Source organism: Thermobia domestica, chromosome 6 (genome assembly GCF_964235325.1).
Source record: "Thermobia domestica chromosome 6, izTheDome1.hap1.1, whole genome shotgun sequence".
In the NCBI taxonomy this organism is placed as follows: Eukaryota; Metazoa; Arthropoda; class Insecta; order Zygentoma; family Lepismatidae; genus Thermobia; species Thermobia domestica.
The window spans coordinates 63729883-63747220 of record NC_137459.1 but is presented as its reverse complement, the minus strand read 5'-3'; the positions used below and the strand labels follow the sequence as shown (position 1 = coordinate 63747220).

General features: G+C 36.5%; 1 protein-coding gene across 2 annotated transcripts in view; it reads left to right on the top strand.

The window, feature by feature from the left end:
- The window catches only part of LOC145688035 (uncharacterized protein KIAA2013 homolog), an 81626-nt gene that overhangs the window by 49654 nt on the left and 14634 nt on the right, over positions 1–17338 (top strand). For both annotated transcript variants that reach the window (XR_014131832.1, XM_081761733.1), the window contains exon 12: positions 5839–6010. Coding sequence is in view for 1 of the 2 variants with exons in the window: in XM_081761733.1 (XP_081617859.1) it covers positions 5839–6010 (172 nt within the window). In the remaining variant the exon portion in view is untranslated. The remainder of the gene's footprint in view (positions 1–5838; positions 6011–17338) is intronic.

Sequence of the window (17338 nt, the reverse complement as noted above, 5' to 3'; positions counted from 1 at the left end):
TTGCTTGGTTGATTTGCGAGTTTAGCGTCCCAATCATCATTTACGTTGTATGATACGTGGAGTTGCAGATTAATGTGGGATCCGAATTCACGAGCTCCTATTCGAATCGAACCTGGGTCTTCCCCATCAAGGGCGCATAATCTAATCATATAGCCACGAAATACAGGGTTAGCATAAATGATTCATTCGTTTTGAAAAGGCTATATTTTCAAGTGTATTACACATACACACATGAAATATTGGTATACGTGTAATACACTTGAAATTGAATATTTGCCCCTCCAATATTTGGCGAGGGTCAAATATTGGTGAACATTTGTACAGGGTGTATAAACTTGGTGAGTTTGTGGTTCTTTTCCATATATCTTTCATGTGTATACGTATAATACTTTGGAAAATATAGCCTTTTCAAAATGAATGAATTATTTATGCTAGCCCTGTAGTTAGTTCATGATGGGAAATTGTGATGAGGTGATTTTTCATTATTGTCTGCATCGGAGGTCCCGGCATGATGTGAAGACCAAGTAAATAGTAGGTTTCATTCTTATTCAGTTACGTTAAGCTGAAGTCAGTCTATAAGCAGACAATAAAATTTAATTCTCTTAAATAAATTGCAGACATATACAAGGACGGAACATATATCAGATGACTAGTTGGATTTATGGAAAGCATTTGAACCCCTCCCATTCCCTTAGAATCTCTTTTCAGTAAAAATGTGATGATACATATCTATCAGAAAAGAATGTCACCTCCACCTCGTTGTCGATGGGGGCTGAACTTCGACTTAACACGGCATCGGGTTATTTTTTACGTGTTTCAGTCTTGACAGTTTTCTGTCAAATATTACATATAACAAACTCAATTGCCAAACAATTAGAGACAGCAGGACAGAAAACATTGATAGTTTTACCTACGGAGTAAACTGTGTCAGCCGTACATTTTACCTGCTAAAGCACCAGCACAACTCTCATTAGTCGTGATTCAGCTGCAGTAGCAAGACATACAAAAGATTTATCACCATTTGATAGTTACAGGATGGTTGGGTTTGGACGAGCAAAGCACTGCATCTGTAAAGTGGCCCCTACTCTTTGATTTTTTTTTTCTCGGAAACCGTCAAAGGGTGTGCCAAGAATCCGTAAATTCCGGACAGACATTAGCGGTATATGCATAGTATGGGATATATTTGTTTTACACCATGGAAGTATGTAGATATAAGTATCAGATTTACAACTTCCTCATCTGGAAATGATATGTGAATATGTTTCCAATGTTGACAGTGGGGCCGTGGTGGCTCAGTGGTAGAGCGTTCACCTGTGGAGCATGGGGTCCTTGGTTCAATCCCAGCTCGCACCAAGTGAACTTTTTGGTGGACAAACACCGTGTGCGTGGGTTTTCTTCGAGTTCCCCGTTTCCTCCCACTTTCTTCATTCTACCACTTCATTCATTTCTTGTCATCACCGTCTCCTTTCGCCTAGCCGGCATAACAATGGGACATAAAGCTTAAAGATTTCATTTCATTCTTTCCAATGTTGACGATTGATTAATTGATTGTTTTTAATGCTTAATTTTTTAAGCATTGAGGTCATATGGGACCAGCGATTAACAAAGTATGAGGTGAAATAATTGGTATAAATAACTTAAAGAACGGGAAAAGCTTAGTAAGTTATGTCCGCATCAGAAAGAAACTGTCCTGCAAACCTTCCCTGCCTTCTAGACTTTTTTCTTTCCGATATTGAAAGCGCAGATGAAGCAAATTAAGGCAATAATTGAATGAATAAGTACAGAACTGTGGGTTAAAAAAAAAAAAAAAAAAAAAAGAAAAAAAAAAGTGATATTGGGAGTTGAAGCGGTAACTTTGTAGAAAACACATGTCATCTGGTCGCAGACTTCTTCAGCTCAGTATTGTTATAATTAGTATCACATCAATGGAATTGTCAAATCAAGCGTGGGTCGAAAAAGGTATATGAGTGTGAAAGAGGCCAGGGCGTACCCCAGGAACGACGCGCGGACAGATCGCCCTAAGGCCATGAGAATTGAGCAACGGCTATCCCTTAATACTGGACGGAAAAGGCTAAAGAAATGAGTAGATTAGAATAGGAACGCGGAACGTCGGGACCTTGACAGGTAGGAACAACAAGTTATCGAAAACACTGGCAAGAAGAGTAAGTATATCCTGGAGATTAAATGGAAGGGTTCAAGATCAAAGAAAATAGGAAATGGATACAAGCTTACATATAAAGGGGACAACAACAGAAAGAATGGTGTTGGAATTGTCTTGGATAAGGATATGAAAGATAAATTGGTGAACGCGAAGAAATTAAGCGACAGAATTGTGGTAGTCTAGCACGTGCTAGCAGAAAGAGAAACCGCGAATATATTAAGCGGCTATGTCCCACGAGTTGGGTATGATGAGGACAAAGCAAGAATTTTGGATAGAGCTAGATAGTACTGTGCAGAATCTTTTGTTACATGGTAAGCTTATCGTAGCAGGAGATCTAGATGGGGACATAGGACATAGATTGGAAGACAGAAATAAGAAGGTCTAGGTTGAGAATATACTACAAGTGGCGGAAGCATGCGATTTGCTATCCTGAATACCTTCTACAAGAAGAAAGGACATCACCTTATTACGTATAAAAGTGGCACAAAATGTCAGATCGATTTCATCTTTTGGAGGAGAGAAAAGCTACGTATTACAAAGAATTGAAAAGTAATACCAGGTGAGAGTCTAATAGAACATTACCACCTAGTAGTAGCCGATGTCTACATCAAGAAAAAAGTACAGCTCACAGATGACGAGAAGAACCCTAGCAGAAGTAGTGTGACGTAGGTATGGGCTCGCCCACTTTTCGCACGGGGTTTCAAATGACACCACGGAATAGCACACATATAACTACCTGGAGTAGCAGACGACATGTGAGTATAGACCACACCTCAAAAACCGAAAATGGACTTCACCGTGTCGTTGACCTTTCTCCGCTTCCCCTGTTTTAGGGTTCTTCTCGTCATCTGTGAGCTGTAGGAAGAGGAGGATGAAATGGTTCGAACAAAATGGTGGAAACTAGATGAGAAAAGTGCTGAAAAGACTCGAAAAGAAATTACACCTTGCAAGTACTGTAAATAAAGGAAGAAGAGGTGCACGTGGAAGAAGAGAAACAGAGCAGAGTATCAATAACACTCAGGAAAACAGCAAGAAAAGTGACAGAAACTAAAGAAAGAAGCCTCATTGATAAAGATAAAAACAGCTGTGAAGAAGAAAGAGCGATATAAAAATGGCAGAACTCTGGCAATCAACAAGACCTGAAAGATTGCAATGAAACAAAGAAAAATGCCAAGAAGGCAGTTAGTATAGCAAAAGGTAAAGGTTATGATGAGTTGTACAACAACCTGGAAACTAACCAGGGAGAAAAGGTAACATATACAAGCTTTCGAAGGCAAGATAGAAGCTAAAAAAAAAAAAAGATATTTCGCATGTGCGCTGCATCAAAGATGAAAATAACAAGGTTCTGACAAGTGAGAAGATAAAGAAGCGGTGGAAGGAATATTTCCAGAAATTTCTCAATGGAGAAAACCCAAGAGAAACTTGTAATAATTTACCCATGAATCAAGGACTTGTTCGGACGGTGGCTGTAGTAGGGTGGAAAATGCGATGAAAAAGATGAAAAGTGGTAAAGCCTCAGGACCGGATAATATCTTTTGTCAAAGCATGGAAAAGTTTAGGTACAGAAAGAGTGCAGTGGTTTGGTCGAGTTTTTAAGAGGATATTGGAAACAAAAAATATGACAAAAGAATGGAGAATCTACGTTGTGCCGGTTTTTTTAAAAACAAAGAAGATGTGCAAGAATGTGGTAGCTACAGAAGAATAAAACTTGAGTCGTGCAATGAGGCTCTTGGAAAGAAGAATAGAAGCAATATTGAGGGAAGAGACCAAAATAACAGAGAACCAGTTTAGTTTCATGGCGAGACGGTAGACAACGGATGCAATATTTGCACTTAGGATGCTAATAGAAAAGTATAGAGAATACTAGAAGGACCTTCATATGGTTTTCATAAACCTAGAGAAAGCATATGATGAAGTTCTATGGGATCTTATTTGTTGGGCACTGAAGAAAAAGTGTGTTCCAACGACACACATCTGTATAATTCAAGATTTGTACGATGGATGTAGGACATAAGTAAAGAGCGCATGTAAAATAACAGAAGAGTTTACAGTCAAAGTGGGACTAGTCTTAGTCCATACCTTTTTGCAGTTGTTGTGGTGGACGAATTTACAAAGAATATCCAAAAGTTAGCACCTCTTTGCGGATGACATCATGCTGGAGTGAAACCAAGGCAGCACTGTAAGAGAAATCAAATGCCTGGAGAGGAGCATTGGAAAACAAAGGGATTACAATTAGTAAAACCAAGACACAATATCTCGTTGCCTACTCAGCAAAAATGTAATAAAAAGTACAAGAATACGACTAGACGAAGAAGAGGTCGTAATCACTAGGAAATTCAAGTACTTGGGCTCAATACTACAGGAAAAGATAAAAATAGAATGTAAACAACAGAATTAGTAGCAGTTGTACAAAATGAAGAGAAGCATTAGGGATATTGTGTGACCCTAGTCACACAATACACCTTAAAGGAAAAGTTTACAGAACAGTAGTGAGACTTGCCATATTATAAGGAGCGAAATGTTGGACGACGAAGAAGAGAGACAATTAGAAGTTGCATGTTGCGAAGATGAAGATGCTGCCGTGGATGTGTGGAGTGACGCGGAAGGACAAAATTAAGAATGAAGTAATCCGGGGAACAGTAAAGGTGAGACCAGTAGTCGAAAAACTGCAAGAAATTACACTGAGATGGTTTGGGCATGGTTTGTAATACGTAGCTCACAGAATGGCTACTTAGAACTGAATGGGAAACGAAGCCGGCCAAAGAAGAAGTGGGAAGATTGTATTAAGAACGATATGGTGTAGTGTGGCGCATAGTGTATATGACATAAGATAGAAACATATGGAGGGTAACAATCTGAAAAGCCAACCCCAGCCAACTGGGGGAAAGACATGAATCGAACAAGAAGAAGAAGAAGAAGACACGAATCGAACAATACTTGTACAATCCTTATTATTAAAGGAATATATCTCAGTCTCTGAGTAATGCTAATTCGTAATAGTTACAGTCATTACTCCGCTACATTCCCTGTCTGTCTTAATTTGAAAATGGACACTGATGATGCTGAACATGAACGCGCTTTTGGTGTTTATTATTAAGACAAAAGCCGCATTAAATTAAATTAGGTTATGATTACTTATATAAAAAAAAATCCACAGTTATTTACTCCGTCAAGCACAATATGGTTATTAAAAAAATGAAATCTTTCAGTTTAACGTCCCACGATTATGCCCTTTAGGTTTAGGGAGACGGATAATTAAAGCAAATGAATTATAATAGAAGAATTGGTGGGATGAGAATGTGGGAGAAAAGGAAGTACTCCGAGAAAATCTACGAACACGATGTTTTCCACCACAAACTAACTTGTCTTGGGAATCGAACCACAGCACCCACGCACCAGAGGGAAGCGCTGTACCACGAGCCACGGTGACCCGCTTTAGTAACTAAGTAGTATGAGCACAGTGTTTAAACTACAGACAATTGTTACTCTTTACCTTGAGAACAGTGCAATGTTTAAAACAAGCTTCACCGCCCATCCCCCACGAAGCACATTAGTTAAATAGCGTACAGCAAACCGAAGGCGTGGGAGGAACAATTAGTATATTTTAAGTTTTGAATGTAATACAATAAAAAGTTTTTAAATAGTGAGTAAAGCGTGTGACTTTACTTTTTTTCCAGCTCCAGCCCACGAACATCATGTGATCGCTCTTCATAAACATGGACATCATTTAGGTGGATTACCAACGTTCTTCTGGGTTTCTATCACATTCTTAATAACTGTGTTCCACTTATTCCTCTTCAAACTTATATACAACGAGTATTGCGGATCGCAAGACAAGTATCGTTCAAGGTGCGTATGATATTTTGTGACAAAATCTATCTGTATTACTTCTAATGCTTGCATTATTACTATTATTTATTTATTTATTACCTTTTAAGTATTTACACAGCAACATAGAAAAGGGCTTTGAAGAAGCGGACTGATTTGCTTTGTTCATCCAAGAGCACAGGTTTGATCGCGTGCGGAATATGAACGGGAGGGATTGTGTGTTTTGAGTCCGGTGTTGAACTGTAGGTCCTGTTCAGATCCTGGACGCTAAAAAAATAATAATAAAATAAAATAAATAAAAAAATAAAAAAAATAAATTTTTAAGGTACAAAAATATCAAATTTAACGTATTCATGTAAACATCCTTCATTTTTATTTTATAAATTGAAGCATTTTGAGGTTCTTCCATGATTAATGTCGGATGCAGTGTTAAACTTCCGGCTAGCACGGGAGAAAAACACTCAGTTCTGAAGTTTTGATTCATGTGCTGCTTCGCAGTGATGGATAAAGAGAGCTTACAACCATGCTTTTCAGAAGCACCACATACTTACCTCGTATATATATATTGTAGCAAACATTGAAGTATATGCTTCGCCTTTTCGTTTCCTTTGTAGGTTTATTTTTCGAAACATGATGACGTAAGAGACCCAGTACATATTTAAGTTTCATTGCACATGTGTTCTTTCGTGGTACTCGGGTGCCTTTTCACAATATTATTTTAAAGGATTTTTATTCGTCATTATGTGTATTTTACCCTCTTTTCTTCAATTCTGAAGGGCATACCCTTAAGGAAGCAGGACTTTAATCTTAATTTCCGTGACATTCCGTGTGTAAACTTGAGCCATCACATATTTTTAGAAAACCTATTTGAAACCATACATGGCATATTTTAGTACTTATGCTTTAGTTGGAAAAGGGCAAAGGGTACAAACCTTTGTTTGGTTTATCACCAAATGTACGTACATATTCCATGCATGCTACTTTCTCAACAACTTTGGAGCGAATGGATCAATTTGTGTACAGTTTTCATCAAATTAAAATAATGTGTCTACGCTGAAGTAAACGTACTCACTGTTGCTACATTTCTAAGTTGACTGAGAAAAGAACATGCATTGGCTAGGTATGTAGTCTTGTCTGTTCTTATCTAAATTTCGCATTGTAGATTAGGGTGTATAACTTTCCAAATGAAGCGAGAGGCTTGAAAAAATGTAGCAAATTCTACAGTATGTGGAAGTAAGTATGCCGGCTGGTAATAATAACTTAAAAAGAAAAAGGTTTTAGTTAACAAAACGTGGAAGTAACTTAACGTGTTTTGACATGCTAGAAGTACAATGTGTATATGAATGAATTTTACACTTCCAAAGTGCTTGCGGAATGAAACTACCACATGTAATAATAATAATAATAATAATAATAATAATAATAATAATAATAATAATAATAATAATAATAATAATAAAGCTTGTATTCCTCAAGCATATACCAGAAGCGAAAGTTGTGTACAACACTCTCAGTGTCTCCACATGCGAACCATCGAACCATTAGCTGCCATTAAGATATCTATTACACCCATGCACGTTGCAGAATGTCAGATGTTACACAAACTAAAGGCGTCAATATTGCATTCTCGGTAATCATTGATAGACCTCCTTTCTTTTGTAGACAGTACTCTTGATATATATGGGGATCACTCTGAGCGTGAAAGTCATGGAAATTAAAGTATCAGGGAAATGTTTTAAAATACGCCGAAAGTCGGGGAAATCTGCTATATATCACAGTAGAGTTTTTTTTTTTTTTTTTTTTTTTTTTTAATTGCCCGCAGACAGAAGATGCAAATAACACTTGAAAGAATCAAGACAGATTCAAAAAGAAAGAAAAAATGCTGAAAAAAGAAAATCACCTTTAGAAATGAAGATGATTTAGGAGCGCCGAGAAGTGCTAAAACTTCAAGTTCTGAAAGAGCAACAACATATTAAACAAAATATTTAAATGCTACGAAGAAAGAAAAAGGTTTGTTGTAAATAATTAAAAAGATAGGCTAAATTATGAGATGTTTACTTTTTTATGTTGTTGTATTAAAGATATCGTTAGTGTATAAATATTATTTGGCACTAGTGTTTTATTGTATTCCAAATGCAGGAAATATGAGTACTCATAATTAGTATTTAGAGTAAGAAAGTAAGCTTATACTCTATTTAAAAGAAATGAAAAGAGGGCGTTGGATAGGTATGGAAATGGTGGAGTCCGATTAAATAAAAAGTGTTTTTTTTTTATTTTTTTTCTAAAGCTAGTCATAAATAATAGTTTTCGCGGTATCGCGGGTCAGGAAAAATTTTATTTACTTAGCCATTAAAATTCATGGAAATCAGTACGAGTATGAAGCCTGATATATCCCCGTAGAAGGAAATTACGGGTAGTTGTATCGAGGGAACGAAATGTTCATTGTATCGGGCCCTCTCCCGGTCTAACGTCCATGGAAACGTTGGTCTAAACTATTTCGAATATGTTGTGTTCAGTAGAGAAATGCATCTTCATGATGAAAAATAATAACGAGAATATCCTGGAAGTGTGAAAAAGTGCGTGATTGGACCGGGACTCGAACCCGGAATGGCTCAGTGGTAAAGTGTTCTCCTCTAGTGCATGGGGTTCTTGGTTGGATCTCAGCTCGCGACAAGTGAGCTTTGTGGTAGACAAACACTGTGTGCGTGGGCTTTCCCGGGTTTTCTCGTTTCCTCCCACTTTATTCATTCCACCATGTCATTCATTTCTCATCATCACCGTCTCCTTCAGCCTAGCAGGCATAACTGTGGGACGTAAATCTTCAAAGTTTTCATTTCATTTTTTCGAACCCGGAATCTTCGACGGATTGTGTCCATCGTTAACAACTACGCTACCCAGTCCGCTCCCAGAACAGCCATACACTCTCTCTCTCTCTCTCTCTCTCTCTCTCTCTCTTGAAGTCTGTCTTCTTTCACTCAGACCACATGTTTAGTACCACAACTTCTTGTTGTGCTTAGATAATCCAGTGTCCATATTCAAAACACCTTTGATGGTTGTATTATCAATATACAGTGCGTCCCACTAGCTTTCGAACCCGAAAAAAACGTTATAATTTCCGAATAAATGTACATAAGAAAATGAAATTCACAATACACGTACCTTGTTTTATGCTGAATATACGACCGTCACAGCAGGTGCTGAAAGTGTCCTCCCTGGACGTCAAGACATGTTTGTACGCGGTGTTCCATATTGTGAAAAGTCCGATGTAGAGTCTCCGGTGTGATCTCATGAATCGCATTCTCAATGTTGTTTTGCAACTCAGGATTTGACACCACCTGATTTCTTCTTATGGGGTTTTCTTAAAGGTTGTGTCTACAGAAACAACCAACGATCACTGCAAGAGTTGCGAAACAACATTGAAAATGCGATTCATGAGATCACACCGGAGACTACATCGGACTTTTCACAATATGGAACGCCGTATACAAACATGTCTTGACATCCAGGGAGGACACTTTCAGCACCTGCTGTGACGGTCATGTATTCAGCATGAAACAAGGTACGTGTATTGTGAATTTCATTTTCCTATGTATATTTGTTCGGAAATTATAACGTTTTTTTTTCCGGGTTCGAAAGCTAGTGGGACGCACTGTATTATCGAAAGGAAAAAACAACCGATTTTCAACACAATAATTCCTCTGTAGGTGCGAATTCAATGAAAGAAGATCGATTTCAAGAACGAGAGAGTGTATGGCTGTTCTGGGAGCGGACTAGTATTGTAGTGGTTAATGCATTGGGACGGTACGCCGAAGATCCCGTGTTCGATTCCCAGTCGAGTCATGCACATTTTCACTGTTTGTATATCATTGAATTCGCACGTATAGAGGAGTTGGTGTGTTAAAAATGGGTTGTTTCGTCCTTTCGCTAGTATAATGTTCTAACATATTACATTATGTATGTAGCATTTGTAATGGTTGAGTCAGCAAGAAAAAAATGGTTCCATCACTTTATCATTAGTTTATACTGAACATTAACTCAGAATTATCTCCTCCTTGTTCTGTGGTTACGTGAAGATTTTCGAAATCCCACACTTCGTAGTTATGAGTACTGACTATTCCACAAATATAAAACGTTGATTCATCACTAAAACAGATCTGCGAAAGAAATTCGAAGTCTATCTCAATGAGATAAACATGTCTGTAGCAAAAGCTTGTCCACGTGTCTGTAATTTGTTTCTGTATTATGATGTAGCTGGGCTTTATGTGCGTACGAGTGAGACATTTGTGAAAAACTTCGTGCTCAAAACTGACAACACGCATCGACTTCTCGAACTCCTTACGAACACCTAACGCATCTCTTCAAAGCGTTCATCCGAAATAGACGATTTGTGACTGTTCGTACCTTTTACAACACTTCCTGTTTCTTTGAACTTTATTCATCCACTATGATAGATGCTCCTTCGTGTTGCAGATTTACGGTTGAACTATGCTTATACAGATATTAACTGTGCAAGCTACAAGGCATACATAGGTTTGTCCTGCAGACATGGCATTTCTGTAACGTTCTATCAAGAAAGAATGTACTGGTGGTAAATCTTAGAAATCTATTTTTGTACAGTATGTAAATTGTGTGAATGGAATAGTGTGCTGTGATGTTTGCAGTTAGAATAAAAATGAAATGAAATCTCTTTAGTTTTACGACCCACGATTATGGCAGCTAGGCAAAAGGAAACAGTGATGAGAGATGAATGCAATGGTGGAATGAATAAAGGAGAGAATCCCGAGAAAACTCATGCACACGGTGTTTATCAACTACAAAGTACAATTGGCGCGAGCTGGGATCGAACCAAGGACCCCAAACATTAGAGGTGAACATTCTACCACTGAGCCACCGCGGCCCCCTGCAGTTAGAATAATAAAATATATTGTCAACAGGGTAATAATAATGAAGACTGGATTGAACAGATTTTTTTTTTTCCGTTTTTTGTTATCTTTGTATGTAAAAGATATTTTCTATTTTGTATAGAGTAAGGTTATGATCGAATTTGGTGAGTTAATGTTTGTATTACTAGAGTTTCTTCAGGCAATGTTTTGTTAATCCGTTTAGAAACTTTTAATCTTGGTACTGGCTACATACTTCTTTTCTTGCGCGTTGTTAATATCCATGTGAAATCCGCTTATAAAACTAACATATTTATTTATTTATTTATTAAACATGCCCGTAACCAAAAGCACCCAATAATTATCCAATTGCAAACGTTTCAACAAACATTATTGTCTTCCTCAGCACAGATCTATATATATAAAAGAGAACGCACAAAATCCTTTGTCCGCTCATCACGCTAATACGGCTGAACCGATTTCTTTCATTTTTGGGGGGTTGTTAGGATTTGGACCCTAGATGGTTTTTATCATATCACTTTAATTTTCAATTACCAGTGTCTTGAGATAATTGACCAATCAGGTGTCAATACGTACAAAAAATCCTTTGTCCGCTCATCACGCTAATACGGCTGAACCGATTTCTTTCATTTTTGGGGGGTTGTTAGGATGTGGACCCTAGATGGTTTTTATCATATCACGTTAATTTTCAATTACCAGTGTCTTGAGATAATTGACCATTCAGGTGTCCATACGTACAAATCCTTTGTTATTAGTTCATCATAGGTATAAAAATAAACGTATTTATATGCAACCCGCATGACCCTGTGACTCGGCGGGTTAACATAACTGACAGGCGCTATAAATCACTTGAAAGCGAAAAAGTAAAAATTATCTAAGTAACAAAGTTTATTGCGTTCCGGGATGACCGCAGCGAAGCGGGGCGGGTTGGGGTGACCGCAGCGAAGCGGGGCGGGTTAACATAAATGACAGGCGATATAATGTTAACATTAGTGCAATCTTCTATGGTTTTTATCATATCACTTGAAAGCGAAAAAGTAAAAATTATCTAAGTAACAAAGTTTATTGCGTTCCGGGGTGACCGCAGCGAAGCGGGGTGAACGCTGCTAGTCCTTCTATAAAACTAACATTGTTTATTGGAACTATATCTCATTGATTATCCTCTTATGAAAATCATTACTTACTTGCAATAATCTTCCATAAAATTTCTCTTGTATCTGTGAGCACTAACCGGTATCGTATGTAGCTGGTAATAATAATTAAAAGAGTATTGCTTTTGTCTCACTTTTTCACCTGTCTTTCATTTCATTTTACTAATAAATGTAATCGACTGAAGAAAAGTGACGAAATTGGAACTTTGCGTAGAGATCCTTGTTATTTAGTGACCTGCATATTCGAAATTATACTCGTACTCCAACGGTTATCATACTTAGGTGTAGAAAACTGAAAACTGTGATTTGAAATATCGTATTAATCAGCTAGTAAGTTTATTATTATTATTTATTTATTTTAATTTTTTGTGCATGTAATTTACTACTATACACTAAATCTTTTAGATTCTCTAAAAAGATTGCTTGGATTTTATCCCTTAAATTTGGTACTCGAAATGTCTGTTGTACAAATTAAGTTTTTTTTTTCTTTCTTTAAAAAGTTGGATATCCATAAAAGCATGAGGATTCCTTAAACGCTACAAGCAAAATCGTGTGCTCTACTTTGATGTTAAAACTACGCCAATTTGATTCTATCAGATCAAGAGGCAATGTGCTGATTATTTTTTTCTTAAATATTTTCCTTTTTGTGTTCCTGGCTCCACAAATTAGTAATCTGACTTCCCATTAACTTCGATAGTGCCCCTTTGAGTTCTTACTGGTTTGAGAGATAGAAAATAATAATAATAATAATAATAATAATAATAATAATCAGGGCTTGAAAATCTTGCTTGCAAATACTAGCCAGCCAAAAAATCTACTAGCCAAACAATTTTTCACACACAGTGTTTATACTCGCCAAATGTAAAAAAAGTACTCGCCGCTGGCGAGCAGGCGAGTCGGTCTTTCAAGCCCTGATAATAATAATAATATAATAATAATAATAAATAATAATGAATAAATAAAGGTTTGAACACAACATTTTTGATTTGATTTGATTTTAGCGTCCCTTTCAGCTCCGAAGCTATATGAGACGTGGACCTACTGATTAACAAGGAATCCGAACCACATGAGCTCCCGCCGGGAATCGAACCCAGACCTCCCACGGCAAAGGCGCGTACGCTGACCGTTTCGCCAGAGCACAAAATTTTAATGCGACGTAGCTGACCGGTGGAAAATGAAAGTTTTTTTTTTTTTTTTTTTTTTTTTTTTTTTTTTTTTTTTAGTTTAAAGTCCAACGGTTATGCCCTTTAGTCTAAACGAGACGGATGATTAAAGGAAATAAATGAGGGTGAAATTAAATTTTTATCTGCTCTCCCTCTGGGAATCGAACCCAGGACTATGTGCACCAAAAGCACACGCACTAGGACACGCAGTTGTGAGGGCTATAATCAGGTGCAACGAAAATGAAATTGTAATATCATAAGCATATATATTTAACAACAATTTCGTGTTTGTGAAACGAAACTTACCCTCAGAAATTTTTGTATGAACATATTGTATTTAATATTTGGAAATGTGTGTACATTTGAAATTTAATATTTCAGACGTATAGTTTCCGTGTAGTTGTCAGCTCTGGTTTTAAAATGGTTTAGGTTAACGATTAATGAACACCGGAAGGAGTGTATTCTATACAAATTAGAAAGAAAAATGTAGAAAGTGTAACTATATTTATGGAAGTGTTCTTGACAAATTACACGTATTCTCTTCGAATTAGTCTTCGCAATAGTACTGACAGTTTGCTTGTCAATACACGGAAATGCACAGTCGTGAGCAAAAGTATGTACTTATCCCAAAATTTATTCTTCTAACGTTAGAGCGAATGGAGCATGAGCGTGGTTTTCTTTAATGTAACAAGATTATAATTCCTATTTATATTGCCGAAAAGGCTATTTAAACTGAGCCATTTATTCTGAAACTATTGGCAAAACATTATGGTAGTGTTATTTACTTTTCCTCGCAACTGTACAATATAATTACTTTTAATTTCACGTTCATTGTTCTCAAGATAAGTTTTATTATGTGTCCTATCTATTTTGAAAAGTGATGACCATATAAGAAATTAGTAATGTTAGTTAAACCGAGAGCCATATTTTACATTTTTGCCGCCCCGGGACCATTAAGTCAATTGCCATTCCCTCAATACCAATAAATACCGGTGTAAAAATATGAAAGCTCCTGTAAAATTTTTAGCAACTTCAAAAAAAGTCTTATCTTAATCAATTCAATTTTTTTTTTTTTTAATTTAAGTATCTTAGGGTACACTAGATATACAAGAAAGAATTATTATTCATTGGCTGTCTTTAAGCAAACGGTTCCCAACCTGCGGTCTACCCTTCTAGGGAGAGAGGGGACTGAAAAGCGATGAAAGGGGCACAAGCTACTGACAGGTACATAGTCAGTCATTCAGAAGAAGCAGGGGGACCCCGCAATCTACGAATGCAACTACATTCATAATTACAAATATTACAAATATTGTAACAAAGAAGCGTTAAATTAAATACTGTACAAACAGAAAATAAATATTGAGTAAGAATTGTGGTTTCATTAATTAAATGATACAGCACTAAAATGGCATTCAAAAGTTTTCCTGGAAATAAGTACGAATGTGGTTATTATTATTATTATTATTATTGAAGATTCAAGAATTTAATGTTGCGTCTGAAGTCACAGAAGAGATAAGACCAAGGACCGGCAAGGAAGGCGAGGGCGTGAAATATACAGGAATCAGGAATGGGGGTGTGAAGTATGCGCTATTTAACGAAAGGAGGCACCAGTTAAAGTAGATTGAGAACCACTGCTCTAAGCTAATAACAAATAATGAACTAGAATATTCAAACTGCGAAGATCAAGAATAATAATCAAGTTTGCCAGAGTAACGAAACTCATAAATTTCTTGCGCTGGAGGTAGCGTTGGAGAACTGTGTCATTCTGAAACTTAATCAACAATTCAAAGCTTTTGAAATTACGATAAAAGAATATGGTGTCAACGATGAAATAAGAAAAAAAAATTATAACTAAAATAATATCTGTTTCTAACTAAGCAGATTTTTGTTACTTGTATATTCACAATTTTAAAATTCCCGTGTGATATCCATATCCGAGAAAATTTGTCGCCCAAAGCCGTGGTCCGTGTTGGCCCATACGTAAATACGACCCTGATTAATCCATATTAGTTACAATGTTCTTACAAAATGAAAAAATGAAACCTTTCAATTTTATTACGTCTCATGCTTGTACCCTGCAAGCAAAAGAAGACAGGTGGTTGCTGAAAGTAAATTATTATGAAACGAATTCATGGAATAAGCATGTGAAAGAAAAAGGGAGAACCCAGAGAAAACTCGCGGACACGACGTTGTCGATCGCAAACTCACATGACTTGGAATCGAACATCGGAGTCTTCGCTCTAGAAATGAATGCTCTGTCACTGAACCACCGTACCCCAAGTGAATTCTTAGTTTCCTCTAGTACTCACATTGATGTTGAAACGGGTGGACAAACATCGTGTGCGTGGGTTTTCTCGGGGTTCTCCCGTTTCCTCCCACTTTCTTCATTCCACCATTTGATTCATTTCTTATCATCACCGTCTCCTTTAGCCTAACCGGCATAATCGTTGGACGTAAAACTTAAAAGATTTAATTTCATTTCATTTTGATGTTGAAACGACTGCGTGCAAAAAAAGGAAAAAAAAAAAACTCGGAATTTTTGATGAATGTTAATGGTGGAATGATAAATGTGGAAGGAAACGAGGAAAGCTCAGAGAAGACAAGACGCACACGATGTTTGTCCACCAGAAAACCCATTTGGTGGGAGAGCTCGATTATTGTGCTACTTAACACTATCACTTTCAACAGTTTTTTTTTCTTTCTTTTTTTTTTTTTTTTTTTTTTTTTTTAATTATCACGGTTATGCATCAGGGCCTAATTGAGACTGATTTTTCTACCAGGAATTAAACTCGGTATCACGCTCACCACAGCAACTTTCACTATATTTTTAATTAAGTATTGTTGTTATCGAACTTTCATTGATTTATTGCTTTATTACGCTCCAACGTCCGTTGTTCATCATAATGTTATATGATATATATTTTAACTTATTTTCCGAGCAACAGAGAGAATCGAATCTGGGAAATCGGTCTCAGAAACCGCGTATACTAACCAATTTGTCTACTTGGGAGAGTTCTAACATATTTTCACTGTCTAATATGGTTAAACATTAAATACGTTCAAATTTCCTTGTATTATGGGGTAATCACTTTCTGCTAAGCTAATCATAGTGTCTGATTCCATTCAGCTTTTGGTTTTGAATGACACTGCTTTCAGACAAGTGTTGCAGAAATCAGCGCTTTAGCATTTGGTGCGCGTGGTCTCGAGCTTCATTCTTGGCGAGAGACCAATCTCAGTCTTTTAGATGGCATAATTTTAAGATGTAAAAATTAAATAAACGGACGGATGATACGCAGTAATTGCAGTTGCTGCATGTACAACTTACAACAAACGTTAATTGTAATATCGTATTATAACATTTCTACTGAATCTGTCATGATCATTTAACCCAAGCGGAAAATGATTTTAAATATGTATATGTTAAATGCATTAATACCGGTTTATGTTTAATACAAAAATTCGTTAAGACTTGCCTCTCTCTCGTCAGTTAATATTTGAGACCTCTGACTTTTCTTATTTCTCTTTATTTATAGTGCTTATAGGATGAATTCAAAGGATTTTGTAAATACATCGTAAGTAGAACGATCATCTTAACAGTTTTGACGTTCTGCTATAGCTTATTCAAGCTGTTAATCCATGAAATTTGTTTATGTATTTATTTATTAGCACTTTATTGTGTGATGTAAATACACCTTTAATATTTTTCTGTGTTGCAAGAAGAAATTGTGATTATATGGTAGAAAGCTATCTATATGTTAATTTAACTGTAAGGATCGCAATATTATAATTTTTATATATTCATTTATTTTATTAGTATGTTGTAATAAGCCAATTAACTGACAGATTTGCTATCTTTAGATATTCATAATTCTGGTATTGTTTGCTAATTATTTGTTTGACGTCTAGGTTTGCTATAAGATACCATTTGTCACTTAGGGTTAACCGTACCGAAAATTTGAAGAGAGAATTATATATAAAAAAAAGTTCCTTAGGCGTTGTAAATTTTCGAGGGGGTATATTAGTTGAGACTACAACTAAAAAATGTACTTTCTAAACGAGATTTAGTACAACACTGAATGTGAGTACTATCCAAATATTCGTAACGCAAACGTGGACAATAAATCAAGCAGGCAA